This window comes from Astyanax mexicanus, chromosome 1 (assembly GCF_023375975.1).
Source record: "Astyanax mexicanus isolate ESR-SI-001 chromosome 1, AstMex3_surface, whole genome shotgun sequence".
Lineage (NCBI taxonomy): Eukaryota > Metazoa > Chordata > Actinopteri > Characiformes > Acestrorhamphidae > Astyanax > Astyanax mexicanus.
The window spans coordinates 44131056-44149082 of NC_064408.1; the positions used below are offsets into that span (position 1 = coordinate 44131056).

At 36.3% G+C, this 18027-nt stretch overlaps 1 protein-coding gene across 1 annotated transcript in view; it reads left to right on the plus strand.

The window, feature by feature from the left end:
* LOC103023975 (protein tyrosine phosphatase non-receptor type 14) overlaps positions 1-18027 on the plus strand; it is a 94985-nt gene that overhangs the window by 52711 nt on the left and 24247 nt on the right. Inside the window, exons 5-12 of the mRNA XM_007237216.4 lie at positions 1446-1513; positions 3650-3720; positions 4150-4237; positions 4860-4948; positions 6340-6427; positions 8319-8401; positions 8588-8639; positions 13776-13845. Of these exons, the coding sequence (XP_007237278.2) occupies positions 1446-1513; positions 3650-3720; positions 4150-4237; positions 4860-4948; positions 6340-6427; positions 8319-8401; positions 8588-8639; positions 13776-13845 (609 nt within the window). The remainder of the gene's footprint in view (positions 1-1445; positions 1514-3649; positions 3721-4149; positions 4238-4859; positions 4949-6339; positions 6428-8318; positions 8402-8587; positions 8640-13775; positions 13846-18027) is intronic.

Genomic DNA, 18027 nt, shown 5'->3' on the forward strand with positions numbered 1-18027 from the left:
GCGAAATTAATGGACGTAAAGAAAGAGAGAGAAAGATACGAAGTAAAAAATAAATAGAGATAAAGACATAAAGAGGTGGGTAGGAAAAAGAGAAAGTAAGAGGCACAGAGAAAGAAATATTGACAATAAGAGACAAAGAAATAATGAGAGACATAGAGAAAAACATGTAGACAGCAACATGATAGAGAAATAGAAAGACACAATAAAGAAAAAGACATATAGAAAGAGAGACCTAATTAAAGAAAGACCAAAAAAAGGAAACAGTGAGAAATATATAAAGGACAGAGACAAAAAGAGAGCGAGACAGAGAGATATAAAGAAAGAGATGTTTGCACTGCCAAAAAGAAAGAAATTCATTACTAAATGAGTTCAAATTAGGTGTAAAATATTTACAAGTGTAAAGCCTCCATGCACTCTTCATCAGTGGATTACACTACAGCTTAAAATTGAGAGTTAACTGAATTCCTTAATAACCCACATTTACACTGTCTCAGATAACACATTATTCCACTTACTACAGTGTAAACATTCTATTACAAGAGTTTTCCAATTACCAACCAGTTAATTTAACACCATATGGAGTCATCTATATTATCTCTACATAACCCTCACCAAACAAGCAGTGATTTTTCTCATATCGCCACAGCTCTTTGTTGGAGACCCTTATCCAACCCTTACCTAACACCAATTAAGTGGGAAAACTCTCTACTACTGGAATCCCAAACAACTAGATCCCATTTAATCCCACAAACAAAATTAGACCCATAAAAACATACAAGTAACCCACTCAAACAACATAAACTCCCCATAAAGCCTTAACAAAGAAGATGGGCAGCCACAGAGCATACAGGGAATGAAGCAAAATCAAGAGGTGGAGCCGTTGAGACAGAATACACTGTGGAGAGCTGTACTTTAACTTCAGAAATGATAAATAAAAACATCTCTGTGGATGATTTAACACATTACATTGTTCACATAACCCCGGGACTCCCAGGGAGTCAAATGTTTATAGATGTTTACAGTGTGATTTTAATACTGTGGATTGTAATGTATGTTTGTCCCTCAGTAAGTGTATTGTATATTATATTACTAACACTGGGTTCTGGTTGCCATACAACACAACAGCAAACAGTACAGACAGTAGTTTTATATCAATCGACATCATTGAGTTGTCACATAGTTGATGTGTTGGGGATATGTTGTGTTTTGTAGAGAGTATTTTTTTATGACAGTTTTAAACACAAACAGTTAGGCAGATTCAGAAATGAATGGTGTGTTTTCTAATGTCTGAATGTGTGTTTTTGTGTGTTAACAGCACTAAAACGCAGCAAGTGACATTGATTTGGATCTGTTTACAGAGAAAACAAGCTGTAGTTGTCTGAGCAGAGTAAATACGCTGTAATTGTGTTTGTCTACATGCTGTTCTTTCCCGTCTCTCTCTGCAGCGGACTTTGGAGATTTCACTCAGTATCCGTCTCAGGACTTCCTCAGGGAATATGTGCTGTTCCCCGTGGTAAGTCGTGTGTGTGTGTTCGCCTCAGGGTACGCATTCCTTTTGCTCTGTTATTTCAACATACCTGTGTGTCAGGTAAACACTTTAGAAAAAGAAGGGGTCATTTCACAGAGGGAGAAAGCAAGCAAGAGCGAGACAGATTTAGACAAAGAGAAAGAGAGAGAGAAAGCGAGAGAGAGAGAGAGAGAGAGAGAGAGAGAGAGAGGCGGTCACTTTAAAGGAATAGTTTGGCAAAAAAATCAAAGAAACATGATTGATCACTGACCCTGATGCAGTCCATCTGCCAAGACATGTTTAGTATCTGAACTTTGCTTCTTTAGTTCAGAATAGAAAATGCTAAAGGCTAAAGTTGCTAACAAACACTGGACTTACACTGTCATCAGTCTCATCTCAGTAAACACAGACCTAAAAACTAGAAATATTTGTGAAAAGGTAATGTTTTAAAAATGTTAAAGTAAACCAGCATAGATAGATATTTTAATTTTAATGATTGAGCTAGAAAACTGGAACTGCATTATCCCTCACATTATCATTTTGTGTTATAGTCAGTGTGATTAAGCCACATCAATTTGTCAGTGCAAAACAAATTAAAATTGAATGTGATAGAGAGATGTGTTGAAAATGACAAACTTGGGAATTTGTTTACAGAAATGAGATGTGACAGACTAAGTCTTGTTATTAGCCAAGCATATCCTGTTCCAAACTTAAGAAGCACACGTTAGATATCATACTTGCACTGGCCGATTGACTAAATCTATGGTCAGTAATTAGTAATGATCACTGAACCTGTACAGAGCTAGGATACTAATGTTAGCTGAGCTAACGTAGCCTTAGCATCTATTTGTTTACCAAAAGACTGGCTGCCTTTTTCTGTTAATTTCACCTACATATGAGTTGAGTAGCACTGCTGAGCAAATGTTTTGAAAGGAATAGATTAGAAACTGAGGTAAATTCATGACTAAAATTGCACTCATGTGGTTGCTAAAACGTGTGACACATTTGGGAATTTGTTTACAGAGATGTGATTAGTGACAGTGACCAGAGGTTGTTCACAACATTAGCCTAGCATCTCCTGTTCTAAACTAAGAAACACTAATCAAATAACAAATCTTTCAGACTGATCAGATACATCTACAGTCAGTGATATGTGATAATAATGATAACTAAACATTTTCTTACATTTTTCCAAATTTAGTCAATAGAGATGTGCCAAAATATATATATATTTTTTCACCTAATGCTCAATGCTAATGCATTTTTTGCATGTTTTCATTCATTTTGCCACTTTTTTCACCTGTGGATAAATTAAACAGTCTTGTCTTGTCTTGCTTCATAAAGAAAATGGTATTACAAAACATTTTATTAATTAAACACTGACAATTTTAATATCCAAGTAATGATATGCTTTACTGCATACATTTAAAAAATAAAGCATTCCTCATTATTTATCATGCTTCGTATAATTTTACAAGCTCTTCACACACTGTCTGTTTTCTTGCTGAAAGAAATGAGCTGTACAGTTCTAGTATAGTAGTATTAGCTTGTCTAATGTATCCTTAGGATTTGTCTGTTTACCAAAAGTCTAGCTGTCTATTTCTGTGTAAGTTTCACTCACATGTGTCTTAGGAAGCAACAGTAAAGAAAATGATTAGCAACTGAGGAAAATTCATGACTAAAATTGCACTGCTGAAATGGAATGAAATGGAGAACAGCACTAATGACGTAAATTCATGACTAGAGTAACACAGATATTAAAGTCAAAAATAAAACCAGTAAACAAGAAACATGTTTGTTATTATGCCAAATGATTTGTTAAATGTTTCATTTTGTTCAAACAAAATATTCATTTGGTGCATTTCTAGTTACAACAGTGGTAAATCTTTAAATGTATCTTTCTGCAACAAATATTCATGCAACAGCTTTTTTGTGAGGGGCTTTGAACCTTTGTTCAACTCTGCAGATGTCTGGTTTAATTCACCATAATTGGGCATTTCTCAGTTTCACCAAGCCCACACTCTTTACATTGTAATAATTTCGTTATGCAACACAAGTTTCTCAGTAATATTATTATGACAGCTTGCCCACTATTATAGATTGTTTATATTGAGCTACACTTTCTCTCTGCTTCTTCTGCAGAACTGGCCTCATGTGGATGAGGTGCTGGAGGACTGGACACAGAAAGTGGCAGAAGAACACAAGAGTCACTAGTAGGCAGACATTCACTATTTTAGATTAACATAGGTTTCATCAAAACTGTTCATTTCAGATCATGGAGCTTAATTTTGCAAAAAAAAGTTCTATACAGCAGGAACAGCTTTTTATTGCATTTATTGTCATGATGTACACATTTACATACACTCGCTTACATTCAGCACATTTAAATATGTTCACCTGTGAGCTCCTATTCTGCTGACTCCTCATGATGATTTCAGTCAGGTTTCTGTCTGAACAGATTTATATATGATTAATATTTTTCAGAACAGTCTTCTTTTTTTAATAAAGCATGGCAGCCATTAAGAAACAGCTCACTTACATTTAATATCAGCCTTAAAGTTGACTGTTTCATAGTAAAGGATAAGGAAAGGGTGTATTTCTAGTGTATGAAACGTGTGTGTGTGCGTGTGTGTGTGTTCCAGTCGAATGCAGCCAGCAGAAGCAGAGCTACTCTACATCAAAGAGGCGGAGAAACTCGATGGATTTGGGCAAGAAAGCTTTGCAGCAAAAGTGAGTGCATCCATGATGACATTTCAATATGTCTGTATAAAGCAGCGTAATATTCAATACTGAATTCTACTATAATTAAATCCAACAACTAGGCCTGTCATGATAATATTTTTATGGACGATATATAATTCCAGAAATGATGCGATAAACAACATTATTGTCATTGTAAGACCATTAAATGCCACTATCATAATGATAAGAAAATAGCATAAAAACATACCCTTTTAAAGACAACAAAAATATAATTAATCTTAGTTTCTTCACCTACCAAAGTTTAACATGTGTCTATGGAGTCACAGTAATAGGAAAGCACTGGTCAGAGACAATATCTCTTAAATATTTTTGAGGGTATGTCCATTTATAGTACAATAAGTCAATAATGTAATTACCCTGATGTATCTTGACAAAAAAATAAGATTTGGGATTTTATTTGTCTTGTTCACAAACATTAATATATTAAAAACTATATTTTTGAGTGATGTTAGTAAATCTTTGCAATGTTAGACCTTAAAATTGCTTTCACTCGTCTCCAGTACAGCTTTGTATGCAGGTGTGTGTGTGTGTGGTTGAGTCTGTGATTGTGAGAACCTGGTAAACATCCTATTGATTGTTTTGACTGCAGGACAATTACACTAATGACCTCTTCATCGGCGTGTCCTTCATTGGAGTCTTCGTCAAGCACAGGAATGGGAGGTCAATCATGCTGCACCGGTGAGACTGACATGAAACTCAACTTTCTCTTTAAAATAGAATATCTTCAGTCTGAATTATTTTAAGGTAAAGGAATATTTGGTGCAAAAAGACATCTGATTCTAGACCAGAATTTTAAAAGCATATGGTATCTAAAAACATATACTTATGGTTTCATTATAAAATGTTAAAAGTACTTTAGAATAATTTGGTGTTTTAAGTTGTTCTGTGCTGTATAAATAGAATTTGTATGAAATGATCAGATTTGGTTTTATTTAACCCTTTTTATTTTGCTTTTGAATTAAACTGGTTTTGCTGATGCTTTATTTCTTTAATCACTGCTGGAGCAGCATTAGCATTAGCCGTTAACCACAGCGCTAACTCTTTTGCTGTTTAGAGGTGAGTATATCAGACTGTAGTCTGTGTGTTTACAGTGTTAAAAGAAGCTACGTGGGACGAACCACTAGCTAATATCACCCTGGATTACCGAACCACTCAGGGTTCCTCAGTGTAGCGCTGTCTGGTGCTAACGGTTATCTGCAAATGCGAATGCTCCAGCTTTAGTCGAAATCTGTAAATTTATGCTTACTTTAAATAAACTCACCCAAATAAACAGTTTTCAGAAGGGAAATCTGTGTTGATTAACATCCAGCACTCGTTTGACTTTAAACGAAAAGTTTTGTTTACTTAACTTAGCTTAGCTTTCCTGCTGAATTTAGCAGGAAAACATGGCGACACCCCTGTTCCATTTACTAGTTAATAGTGTCACATAAAATGCAACTTATATACAAAAACAGACCAGAAAATAAATATTTTTTGATGTGCGAAAAAATACTGTAGTTAAATCCAGATGGCTCCTTTTTTTTGGGCAGGCAGTGTATATTTGAAATATAAATGATGTAATGAGTAAATTTGTGTGATTTGAGAATTGGATTTAATACAGCTATATTTAGATTGTGAGGATATTAAACAAGGACAAAGTGGTGTATAAGGTTAGTGGTATGTCACTTACATTTACTGAACTCTTGTTATTTAATATAATCCAACCCAGATAAATATAGTTAAACATTCTAGGGCACATTTTAGTACTTTAGAAAATATTAAACTAATATTTCTGCCCTTTTCAGTCTTACTCCAGTGTTATTAATATTGCTGTGAGGCTGATGCAGTTAGTAAGTACTGGAAGCTTAAACCCCATCAGTTAACACAATCACAGCCATGTGGAGATGTTCAGTACTGTATTGGCAGTGAATTCAGGCCTCCTGTTGGCTGTTTCAGCTGCAGCTTTGTGATGTCCACTGTTGTAGATAACAGTCCCGGTCGTGATCCTCAGCAGCACGCTCAAGGCTGTATATCTAATCTCAGATTTGGAAGGTCACACCAACCAACACGTCCCACTTCCTCTGTTTCAGATGGAAGGACATCGGCACCATCGGGCACAACAAGTCGGCAATCACGGTGGAGATAACCAGCAAAGACGACACCATCATGTTCCACACGGTGAGTGTTTAGACTGCACACTCGCCAAGGTCGTCCCACGGGAAACGCTGCGCTGCAGAAGCCTCTGATCTGAAAAACAAGCTCAGGGGAAAAAACAGCGAGCTGCATTCTTTCCGTCTGGAAGACTGGACTACAACTTAGAACAGGGGCAACACTTACAGCTCATTATAGAGAAGCAATAATGAACAACATAAAATGTATATACTTTTAATTTCTTGTTATTAGCCACGTTTAGAGTTGGATTAATTTAAAAGGTCCTACCTTTGTCCTACAATTGACAAAATTTTGATATTAAAGGTGAGGGGACACACAACTAGCTTGAGTCTGGGGGGTGGGTTGGATGGGAGGGGATGATATATAACTACAGCCTTTTAAATACAAATGTGTCATAGACAAAAACATTCCACAGACCTGAGTATGCAAAAAAAATACTTTTTAATAAAACTCAAGTTTACAAGAGTTGTAGCATAACATTATCACCAAATTCAGTTTTTTACCTTAGTCAACTTCACTCCAATTCATTACTACCAATTTTACACTTATTTATGGAATGCGTGGTCAATAGATATAATTTACATAAAATTCGAACTACTTTTTTTTTTTTGTAAAACTAAGTTAGGAAGCGAGGTGTGTTTAGATAAATGTCAGGCATATTACTATCTTGGCTGCCGGAAAATACAGGTGCACCACTGACTGATGAAAACCCTGACAACAGTCAGCCGCTAGAAGTTCACTGCTCATCTTTAGATCACTCTCAGGCATTCATCGTTATCTAGTAATAAAATTTAGAGACACATATGACCATATTACATTGTAGCGTAAACGGCAAACAGCAAATCATCTCGATGTGTCCCCACAAAGCATTAACTGCATCACTGTCCTTATCAAGCATATATAATAACTATGACACCAAACTTTCCACCATCTGCACCGCTTAACTGAGCATGCTACAATAACAAGCTAACGGATGAAGGGCATACATGTTGTTGCGAAGTGGTCACAGGAGATGCATATATTATGTAAACACTGTCTAAACTTCTATATTTAAAAATGAGTATGTTTCAGCTGCTCAAAAATCAACATCCTACTGCAGATAACAGTAAAAATACTGGTGGTACTGCCTGAATTATTCCAGTGCTCATGTATGTCCAGCATATTTTAGCTAATCAAATAACACAGAAATGTCATGCATCTCTCTCTCTCTGTTCTCCACCTGCTTGATAACGCATTTGTTTTATCTGTTTCATCTGCAGCTCTGGAAAAAAAAAGAGATCACTTAAAAATGAAGAGTTTCTTTGATTTTACTAAATTAAAAAACTCTGGAATATAATCAAGAGAAAGATGGATGATCACAAGCCATCAAACCAAGCTGAACTGCTTGAATTTTTGCACCAGGAGTGGCATAAAGTTATCCAAAAGCAGGGTGTAAGACTAGTGGAGGAGAGCATGCCAAGATGCATGACAACTGTAATTAAAAACAGCGTTTTTTCACCAAATATTGATTTCTGAACTCTTAAAACTTTATGAATATGAGATTGTTTTCTTTGCTTTATTTGAGGTCTGAAAGCTCAGCGTCTTTTTTGTTATTTCAGCCATTTCTTATTTTTTACAAATAAATGCTCTGAATGACAAGATTTTTATTTGAAATTTGGTAGAAACTTTGTTTGTAGTTTATAGAATAAAACAACAATGTTCATTTTACTCAAACATAAACCTATAAATAGCAAAATCAGATAAACTGATTGGGATTTTTTTCCAGAGCTGTATGTATTGTTGGAAGGTGGATTTGCTGAGATGGAATATCTCAGTATACAGGTTCTTAGTCTCACTGTTTCGTTTCTGAGTAGAAACTGTTGTTAAAAGCTATTGTTGGTTTTCTCTTTTTCATCAGGAGGACATGGAGATGGCCAAGTATATCGCCCGTCTCTTCACTGCCAGGCACAAGTTCTACAAACAAAACAAAATCTGCTCAGAGTGAGTCCACTTCAACCACTTCACTCTCCTCCCTGACTCTGTCTCTCGCTGTCTCTCTCTCTTGCTCTCTTTTACACATCTGCTCATCTCTTTTTCACTCAAACTCTGTAAACAATGTTGTCCCTAGTGGTAAAATTGTGGAACTGCGTGAAATTGTGGTCTTGTGGTTCTGTGTTTTTTCTACAGGCCCAACAATTCTCCTGTCACCATACGGAGAAGACCCACCTGGAACAGACTGGTATGCCCACTTTACACATATCAGTTTCAAAAGTATTGCCATTCATTACTCAGGTAGAAGTATACATACTAAGGTTTAAAATACTTCTGCAGAAGTTGAAGTATGAAGTCAAATTTTCTACTCAAGTAGAAAAAAACTACCTAAAATATAAAAGTTAAAGTAATATAAGGGGTAAAATGCATAAAAGACTAAAGCTTAGTTATTAGTGCAGATATTAGATATTAAAATGTAAATGTTGATAAATTTGGGATGCACTAGGTTGCCTGTTTCAGCTGCATATATGCTCATTGAAAATAAATGTCTTTAAGTAGAATGTAAATATATTAAAGTTAAAGCTGAGTTGGACATTTCACTCAAGTTCTCTTGAGTCTCTGACACAAATCATCTTCATACTAGAATACATATGTCTGCTATGTTCTTGCTGGAGTGTTATAGCGTGACAGGTGCAGGTGTGATGGATCATGTATAAACCAATAGGATGTCAGAATGGTATATGTTTATACTTCTCATCCAACCACAGTCAGGTTCTTTTTTTTTTCGACAAGATGCCGGAATAAAAAACAAGCTGAAATGAAATAGGAGTAACGAGACTATTTTTAAAATGAAAGGAGTAAAAAGCACAGATAATTGTGTAAAAATGTAAGGAGTAGACGTAAAAAGTAATCTAAAAAATAATAACTCCAGCAAAGTATAAATAACCAAAATATCTACCTAAGTAAGGTAACAAAGTATTTGAACTTCGTTAATTGACACCTTTGCTCAGATCAGTCTTTGTTTCAGTGTTTCTGATTGAGACAAAATATCCTATAGCAACAGTCTTTATATAGTACAACTCACTTTTATTGAATCTTAAGACCTTAAGGCTATTTCTAAGCACAGGATATGTGTAGATTGGTTCATTAAATAAGTACTAAAAGCTAACGTACTGTGTTAAAAACATCCACTATCACATTTATATAAATAAACAATGTTTCATTTATTGACAGCCAGTTGCCAGCTAGCCAGCAGGCAAAATAATGTTAACATGTTAGTGTAGCTTCTGCTTGTGCCTATGTTCTGCTTTCTTTCCCAGATAGCAAAAATCATACTGGCATTTCTAGGCAGTAAGCCATGCTCCAAGCCAATGTTGAATTGGCCTGATTTTGGCCCAAATGCTCAGCTCAGAGTGCTGCCTGTGCTAAAACCTGGGTTGCTGAGTAAAATGATGCAATCAGTCCAAGCTGAATATGCCAACACCCCGGTTGCCGTGTATAATACAGTACTTGGCCTGAGCCTCATGTGCTAACTTTTCAGTTGCTAAGTATAATACAATACTCGGCCAGAGCTGCTTGTGCCAACACCCTGGTTGCCAAGTATATTATGGGAATTGCCTAAAGCTTTATGATTCAACACCCCATACTTTTTTTAATTTAACCCAATTCTGCATGGCCATACATTAACCGAGCATGTTCCAATTTTTAACGCTATAAGGGTTGGCTGCTTCCTGAGTGGCTTCATTTTCATTTTGCATAGTTCCTTTGAGGTCCTAATAATAAAAAAATATGCTAAAAAAAACACACTGAAGTTCAGTTTTAAAGGATTTAAGTAGTCAGAGAGCAGAATAGCAGAATAAACATGTGTTGCATATGTTACATTTTAATAACTTGAATTCAAAACAGTAGCTTAGCTTTATGTAACTGTTCTGTTTCACAGAAATTACTTTCCACAAAACTCTAAAGTGTCCAACCAGTGAAAAGTTGAAAAGCCGTCTTAGATTTGTGCCACAGTTAGACATTCAGCTTCCAATCGCACCATTGTTCATGCTCTGAGCACAGAACACAATATGCGTTTCTCTTCATGGTCATTTTTAGCAGCTGACCATTCAAGCCTAGCAGTACTGAGTAGCGCTTTGGAATTTCCATGTCCACCCCACGCTTGGCACAGAGTCAGACTTTTAAGACTGATCTGAAGCCTGTGCTGAAACTCCAGCTATATTTATATTGATTGGGGTGGGCCATATGACAAATATATTTATATTTTATTTTATAATGATCAGTTTTGTAATCATAATTCATAATGTATAGCATACTTCCTGAACATATTGTGGCTATTGGCCGTACTTACATAACACTGACATTCACTGTTTTAAAAATTCAGTAATTAGTCTTATTTATCTGGATGAAATGTAGCACAATCTGAATTTACAGTAAATACTGCTAAAATTGCTGGCAGTGAAAAAAGACAATATCTGCAGATTTTTGCATAAATTAACATCATGCTTACAGGTGGCTTCTAATTTTCCTTGATTTGTTAGTCGCATTAGCACGATAAGTCAAGTAAGTCCTTAAATGTAGTCAATTATTTTATGACTGATCTGAGAGCTGTGCCTAAATCCAATTGTTATTCATTCATCCGTTAATTGCAGTAGTTAATTAGTTAGCTAATTGGTTTGTTGATTTTTTATGGTCCTTTGTCTGAACCGAAATAGCTGGTGTGAAAGGTGACGTAAACCACACATCCAAATTAAACAACCAACATTTGGTCTTACCAAAAGAGGTAGCCTAGATCCAGATCAACTGAACCAAAATCCTGTTTGTTTCAGTGAACAGGCTATCATCAACCACTAAACAATAGAAGAAGAAAAAGAAAAGAGAATTCTTAAACTAATCTTAAAAAACAAACAAACAAAAAAAACTCCTAGGGTTCTAAACATGATCAAGCTCTGTGTATCTTTTGATCCTAGTCTACAAACGAGTTTCGGATATTTTGAAGTAACATTAAAGCACTGTTGTGAGTCGCTCTGGATAAGGGCATCTGCAAAATACCTTAAATGTAAAAAGAAGAAATTTAGAAAATTGAAATTCAAATCCATTTTCTGTTCATGTGCATCCTGCTGTAGTATGGGAGCATGAGATCATGCTGGTGACTTGTTGACTCCGGCATCTGCTGTTACTGTAGATTAACCCTTATTTATACTTAACAGATTAAAGTTTAGATTCTCTGCCCGGGCCAAAATTTCCCACCACTTTACTTAACCCCTGTCGGATCAGGCTCAAGAAAATTGTCTGTGTCATAGATCTATGTTTTTCAGCTGTTTTTTTTTCCGTAATTTAATATAAAGCTATGACATGCTATTCTCAACATAGCAAAGTAACAAAGTGACACACTGTGATCCGCTACTAGTAAAAGTTTAGCACGTCTGTCAATCGTCATACCGCACACCTCTGATTTTTCTAACTTAAGCCAGGCAAGACAATGGAAACATTTGGGGGTAGAAATCAGTACAGTCACCTTAGATAGCAAAGAGCAGCAAGTGAGCATAATCACGTCTTCTCCAAGGGGAATGAGCAGCCCTGTGTGTAACAGTTTTTTAATTAATTATATTTTAATTAACATCATTTTGAACAGATTTGATCATTCAGACAACTTGGAATTCAAATCAGATTAAGGCAGAGGTTCACAACTCCTGGAAAGTCATCTAAAAAAAAACAGACAAACTTTTGTACAAACCAATCAGTGTCAAGTATAGGGAGACGCTGCCCATGTAATTGATGATTACAGCATGTAGTAAAAGTGTGGCGAAAAACCAAAACTAACTAGACCAAACTTATAAAGAGTGACAAACACATAAATCTTGATTTAAAAACCAACTTGATTAAGTAGGACCAGTTAATTTAAAAACTAACTCTTGCTAAGTGCAATTAGGGCTGCAACGATCAATATTTTTTTTATAGAACATTTGTAGACGATACATTTTTATAATCAACATTGTCGATTGTGGATGTTCGTTGTCGACTTTTCATTAATTTGCAGCACTACACAAAATACTTGGGACAATTACACAGTTTACACTCAACTCAGCCTGCGTCTCCAAAAGTGCCCAGACAAAACAGATCACATATTTCCTCACTAAATATCAGCACTTTTCACATTTAAAGGGCAATGTTCTGGACATTTGAAGGGCATTAAATCCCGTGTTCAGCTGTTAATATTGATTTGAAGTGAAGATAAAGAAAGCTAGAAACAGCAGCCATATCCATAGCAAGCAGGGGTTGAGGGCATGGTAGAAATAATCGCTGACTAATCAACTCAGTAAAATAATCGCCAGATTAGTCAACTACTAAAATAATCATTAGTTGCAGCCCTTAGTGCAACAGATAATCATTTTAGAAATGACACAATGCTAACTGGTTTACAGTAACTTCTGCTTAAAGTTGTTTGGCCAATTCTTTAAACTTCAGTTTGTTTGTTTTTGATAAAACCTTAAACAACAATAAACAACAGTGTAAATATTACAGTAATAACATAAATATGATGATTTGTTACAGAATTGAGTTTGTCGTCTGATAGTACCAACCCAGTATCAATACTGGGAATAGCATCAGTGCAATTTAGCAGTAAAGAATGTAAGGGAACGTACAGAAGTTCTGAGATCAGTGGCTTTGGGGATTCTGTTGAGTTTTCCTGGAGGGACTTTGGTAAAGCTCTATATAAAGCACCCTCTTATTCCTTCCCTGTGCTTCCAACAATGCAGCTAAAACAGGCACAATGGCCCTCAGTGCAGACGGCAGGCCCAGCTCTCCGCTGGGCCACCAGTATACACAGGGGACGCTTTAACATTTAGTGTGTGTATGTATGAGAGCGTGGGCGGGCGGAAAAGTTGAGCTGTTTTCAAAGGCAAGCTTTGAAGAAAATGAAAAATATGATAAAAATAAATTAATGGATTTAATAGCCACATCCATGTTTCTAGATTGTTTATTCATTTATTCAGCTTCATTGAACGTATAGGTGTACTTTGCTATGTTTACAAACTGTAGTCCTGTATCTTTTTTATCTGCATACTTTATTACCCTCCTTTTACCCTGTTCTTCAATGGTCAGGACCCTATAGAGTGACCACAGAGTAGCCGTGACACTGGGGTGTTTAAAAACTCCAGCAGCACTGCTGTGTCTGATCTAGCACAACACACACACTACACTAACTTAATACTGCCATATCAGTGTCACTGCAGTGCAGAAAATGACCCAACACTCAAATATTAGCTGCCCTGTGGTGATCCTGTAGGGTCCTGACCATTAAAGTGCAGGATAAATCAGAACTGACCTTAGAAACAAGGAAATTGTCATAATTTCTTATTATTTCTTCTCTCTTCATCAGCCCAGGCCCCAGTCGTGTATTCTACACTCCCAGTACGCCGACCACTATCAGGATACGCAGAGTTCACAAGGTAATATAACGCACCCCCCCTCATACATACTTGTAAACATTACTAGAGCAGCTGTCACTACATGTGTGCACATGTGTACACACTCACCATGACTTCTGAAACCACTTCCTGCTGGCTTCACATTTCTGTAGTACTGAGACATGTGTGGACACTTTACCACAGATGAGCCAAATCTTTACTACCACTCAGATGACGCAAATAATGCTTTTCATCTTTTAGTTACACAAATGTTTAAACATGGTTGTGAGAGGAAGGAGTCTGAAGAGGGGTTGCAGAAAGATCAGAGCGTTTGAGCTGACCTTTGTCTACTGTAGGAAACAGCTATAATAGATACTCAAGCATCAGAACTGGACTTTGCAGCAGTGGATTGATTGTTAGCATAAGATATGCAATGGCTACATCTAAATCATTTTGGGGATTTAAAGCAGAAACTGAGTTGAATTCATCGAGACGTAGACGAAGCTGTGTAACAAAATCCTCATTCTGTAAAAGATAATTATTAAAACTCCATCTTTTTAATGTGTGGTGTTTGGGTTGAAAGACTAATGAGTATACAACCGGTCCATAATCAAAAATCAGAATTGGAAAAATGTCTGCTTTTAAGACTGAAGGAAACAAAGCAGGGGAAAATTAGGATGTAATCTATATTTTGTGTCTACACTATATCCATACCTAATATAAAAAAGTGAAGTTTTTTAGTTTAGTGTAAAGCATGTGCGAGGCATCCCATATATCCTCCTAGGACCTGGCGTCCACATGTGTGGACATCACATTTTGGGTTGTCTAGAACACAACACTAAATTTAGCTCTACAAGGGCCTGGTGTCCTCTTATGAGGCCATTGTACTGTCACCTAGTGGTGGCAGAAGAGTTTAACACGTTACATTTTTGATTTTGTTAAGAAATTTAAATGAACAATAAATGCAGTAAATGTTTATGTTTTTTACTTTGTTATGTCTTCGTGTTAAAGTAGCACTTCAAATGAGACGTATTGCTAAAAGGGGCACAATTGTTGTTTCTACTTTTGTTTTGCACTGTTTTGTGTTCAGGCACAAAATAAATGTTTTGCACATCATTAATAATTGCAACTTATTGTGTTCTATCAAAATATAAAACTAAAGTCCTCATATGTGGACATAATTTTTCTCTGAAACTATGTCATGTAAAAAGATGATTCTTTGTTTTTACACTAATCAGGTGCCAATAAGCCCAAATAGCAAAGAGAAATAAAAAATGCATGCCATGCAAGAGTTATGAGATATGACATTCTTCCACAAATTTGATCAAAGAGTGTGTGGGAAGACCTATCAAGATCAGTTTGGATTACTGCGTTAAAATCCCCACCCACTATATGGGAAAAAATTCAGGATGGATCCAATATATATTTGGAGCATAAACAGACGCTAAGCAGATATCTGTGTGTTGAATTGTACAAAGGACATAGATAAAACGCTCCTCCCTGTCTGCACCAACATTATGAATCTTAATATCTAGACCCTTTGATTTAGATGATAGATTGTTTGTTAACTCCATCTCAATACTTAACTTATTAGAAGGGTGTGCTTTAACCTCTTGCTGCTGTTGACTTGTTTTTTCCATTCCCAGTCTATATCTTTGCTTGGGATTGTCCATCCTGGTCTCTGTCCTCACATGGTCTTACATCTTCCTGGTCTCTGTCTTTAATTTGTCTTACCTCTTTCTGGTCTTAGTTTTAACTGTGCCTTTGCCGTTCCCAGTTTAAGTCTTCACTTGGAATTTTCCTTTCCTGGTCACTGTCCTTACTTGGTCCTACCTCTTCCTGGTCTTAGTCTTGAATTGGTATTGCCTACTCCCAGTCTTAGGCTGTATTCGGAATGGCATACTACTATACTGCGTACTGCATACTGCACTAGTATGTACTGCATTACAGTACTGCAGTAGGTTGTAAACAGAAACAACCCAAGAAAGTTCCAGTTATATTTAAATACGTTTTCCTATTTATTTTAGTAGATTACTATTTTCATCTATGTAAGTACCATCAAGAAGAAAACATTTAAACAAACTCTTATTCATATTTACACAATCTCAACTATAACAGAAATGAGACATGTTGCACAAGTGAAACAATTTTATTAATTTGTTTTCAAATCATTCCCTTATTTAGAAGAAAAATATGTAGTAAAACTGAGGGAATTATTTATTAATCGACAGAACGATTTTTTAAACAAAGGTAATTATTTATTAAATTAACAGAACTATTTATTGGAATTATTTATTAAATAAAGAGAACGATTTATTAAAACTGAGGGAATTATTTATTAAAGTAACAGAGTAATTTATTAAAACTGAGGGAATAATTTTTTTAAATAACAGAATAATTTATTAAAACTGAGGGAATTGTTTATTAAAATAACGGAATAATTTATTAAAACTAAGGGAATTATTTATTAAAGTAACAGAATAATTGATTAAAACTGAATTATTTACTACATCAAGGAAAGTATTTGCTCACCGCGGCCGAGACCCTTCGCTGTATGCTGCTGAGAGAGCACTCAGCCGCGGCAGCGTAGGGTCCGGCCGCGCTGAGCCAATACTTTCCATAATAATTCCCTTAATTTAAAAATATATATATATTTCCATAATTTAAAAATCTCTCGCACTCGCCACCATCTTGTTTTTTTCTGAAGCGAGTTGGAAAAGCCAGTCGCAATGCATGTTGGGATGCAGTACACCGCGAAGATAGCTCTCCATGCACACTGCGAAATCGTAGCGGAGTAGTACACCATCCGGGTACCTGTAGTGCACTACAGATCCTCAGTTTGGTCACATACTGCGTACTGCATACTAGCTTTAGGCAGATTTAGTACGCGAGTAGTATGTAGTATGCCATTTCGAATACAGCCTTAGTCTTTACTAGAGATTGTCTGTTCCTGGTCTCTGTTCTCACATGGTCTTACCACTTCCTGGTCTCAGTCTTGACTTGATTCTCCCATTCCTAGTCTATGTCTTCACTTGGTCTTACCTCTTCCTAGTCTCAGTCTTGACTTGGTCTTGCCCATTTCCAGTCTGAATCTTGACTTGAGCTTGTCTATTCCTGGGCTCTGTCTTTATTTGGGATTGTCTTTTCCCAGTCTCTGTCTTTACTTTATCTTACCTCTAACCACTTCCTTGTCTCAGTCCTGACTGTGTCTTTCCTGTTCTTAGTATCAGACTTGGCTTGATCTTGCCTGTCCTGGTATCAGTTTTCACCTGATCTTACCTTCCCCTGGTCTTGGTCTTGACTTGGTCTTGCTGGTTCACGGTCTTAGTCTTAAATTAGTCTTGCTCATTGCTAATCTCAATCTTTATTGGGTTCCTAGTCTTAATCTTGACTAAGACTTAGTGTGTGCAGGGTTCACATCCAGGTATTGTCTCTGTATTGCCCTAATTGTTTTGATTACAACTCTTAACGCACACACACACACTGTGGTGACTGACTCACAGGATAGGGTTGCAGTTCTCGTAGCTGGTTGAGACTAGTCTGAGTCAGATACATCTCTCAGTTCTTACTGCACTTATAGCGTGTTCCTTTACATAACCCCCAAACACACACACACACACACACTCACACACACACCTTATACCTTGAAGTCAGCTCTATAATTATTTTGTTTTTGAACTGTCTGTTGCTGAAGGCAATTAACCCACATACACGCGCACACACAGGGTTCCTGTTATTTAAAATGACAAGAAGAATAATGTTTCACAGGCAAATGAATGAGGTTTGAAGCTGACTGGTAGACATGTTCTGAGGAAGTGTGTGTCCCAAAGCCTTTTATTTGTTGAATGTGGTTTGCAGCTAGTGCACAAATGTCTGTTATTTGATGTGTGGCTTTATTAATTTATTCACTCTTAACTATAAACACATCAGAAATTCATCTTACACTGTAATTAAGCCATCAGTTCCAAATTTGATTAAGGTAAAGCAATAAGGATGTCTAGCTGAACATGGCAGATTGTTAAATAGAATCCCCAGTCCATTCACTCTATAAATGAAAGCTAAATGGCTAAAACGTACAAAAAGCCAACCTACAGCTTTTTAACTCCACCCATTAACACTTTAAGCTAATGCATTACCAACAACTGCAATGTTTTTTTGACTGACACATAATTTAAAGTAGCCAATCAGTGCAGAGCTCAATTTAAGCAGTTAGCAAAATGACCA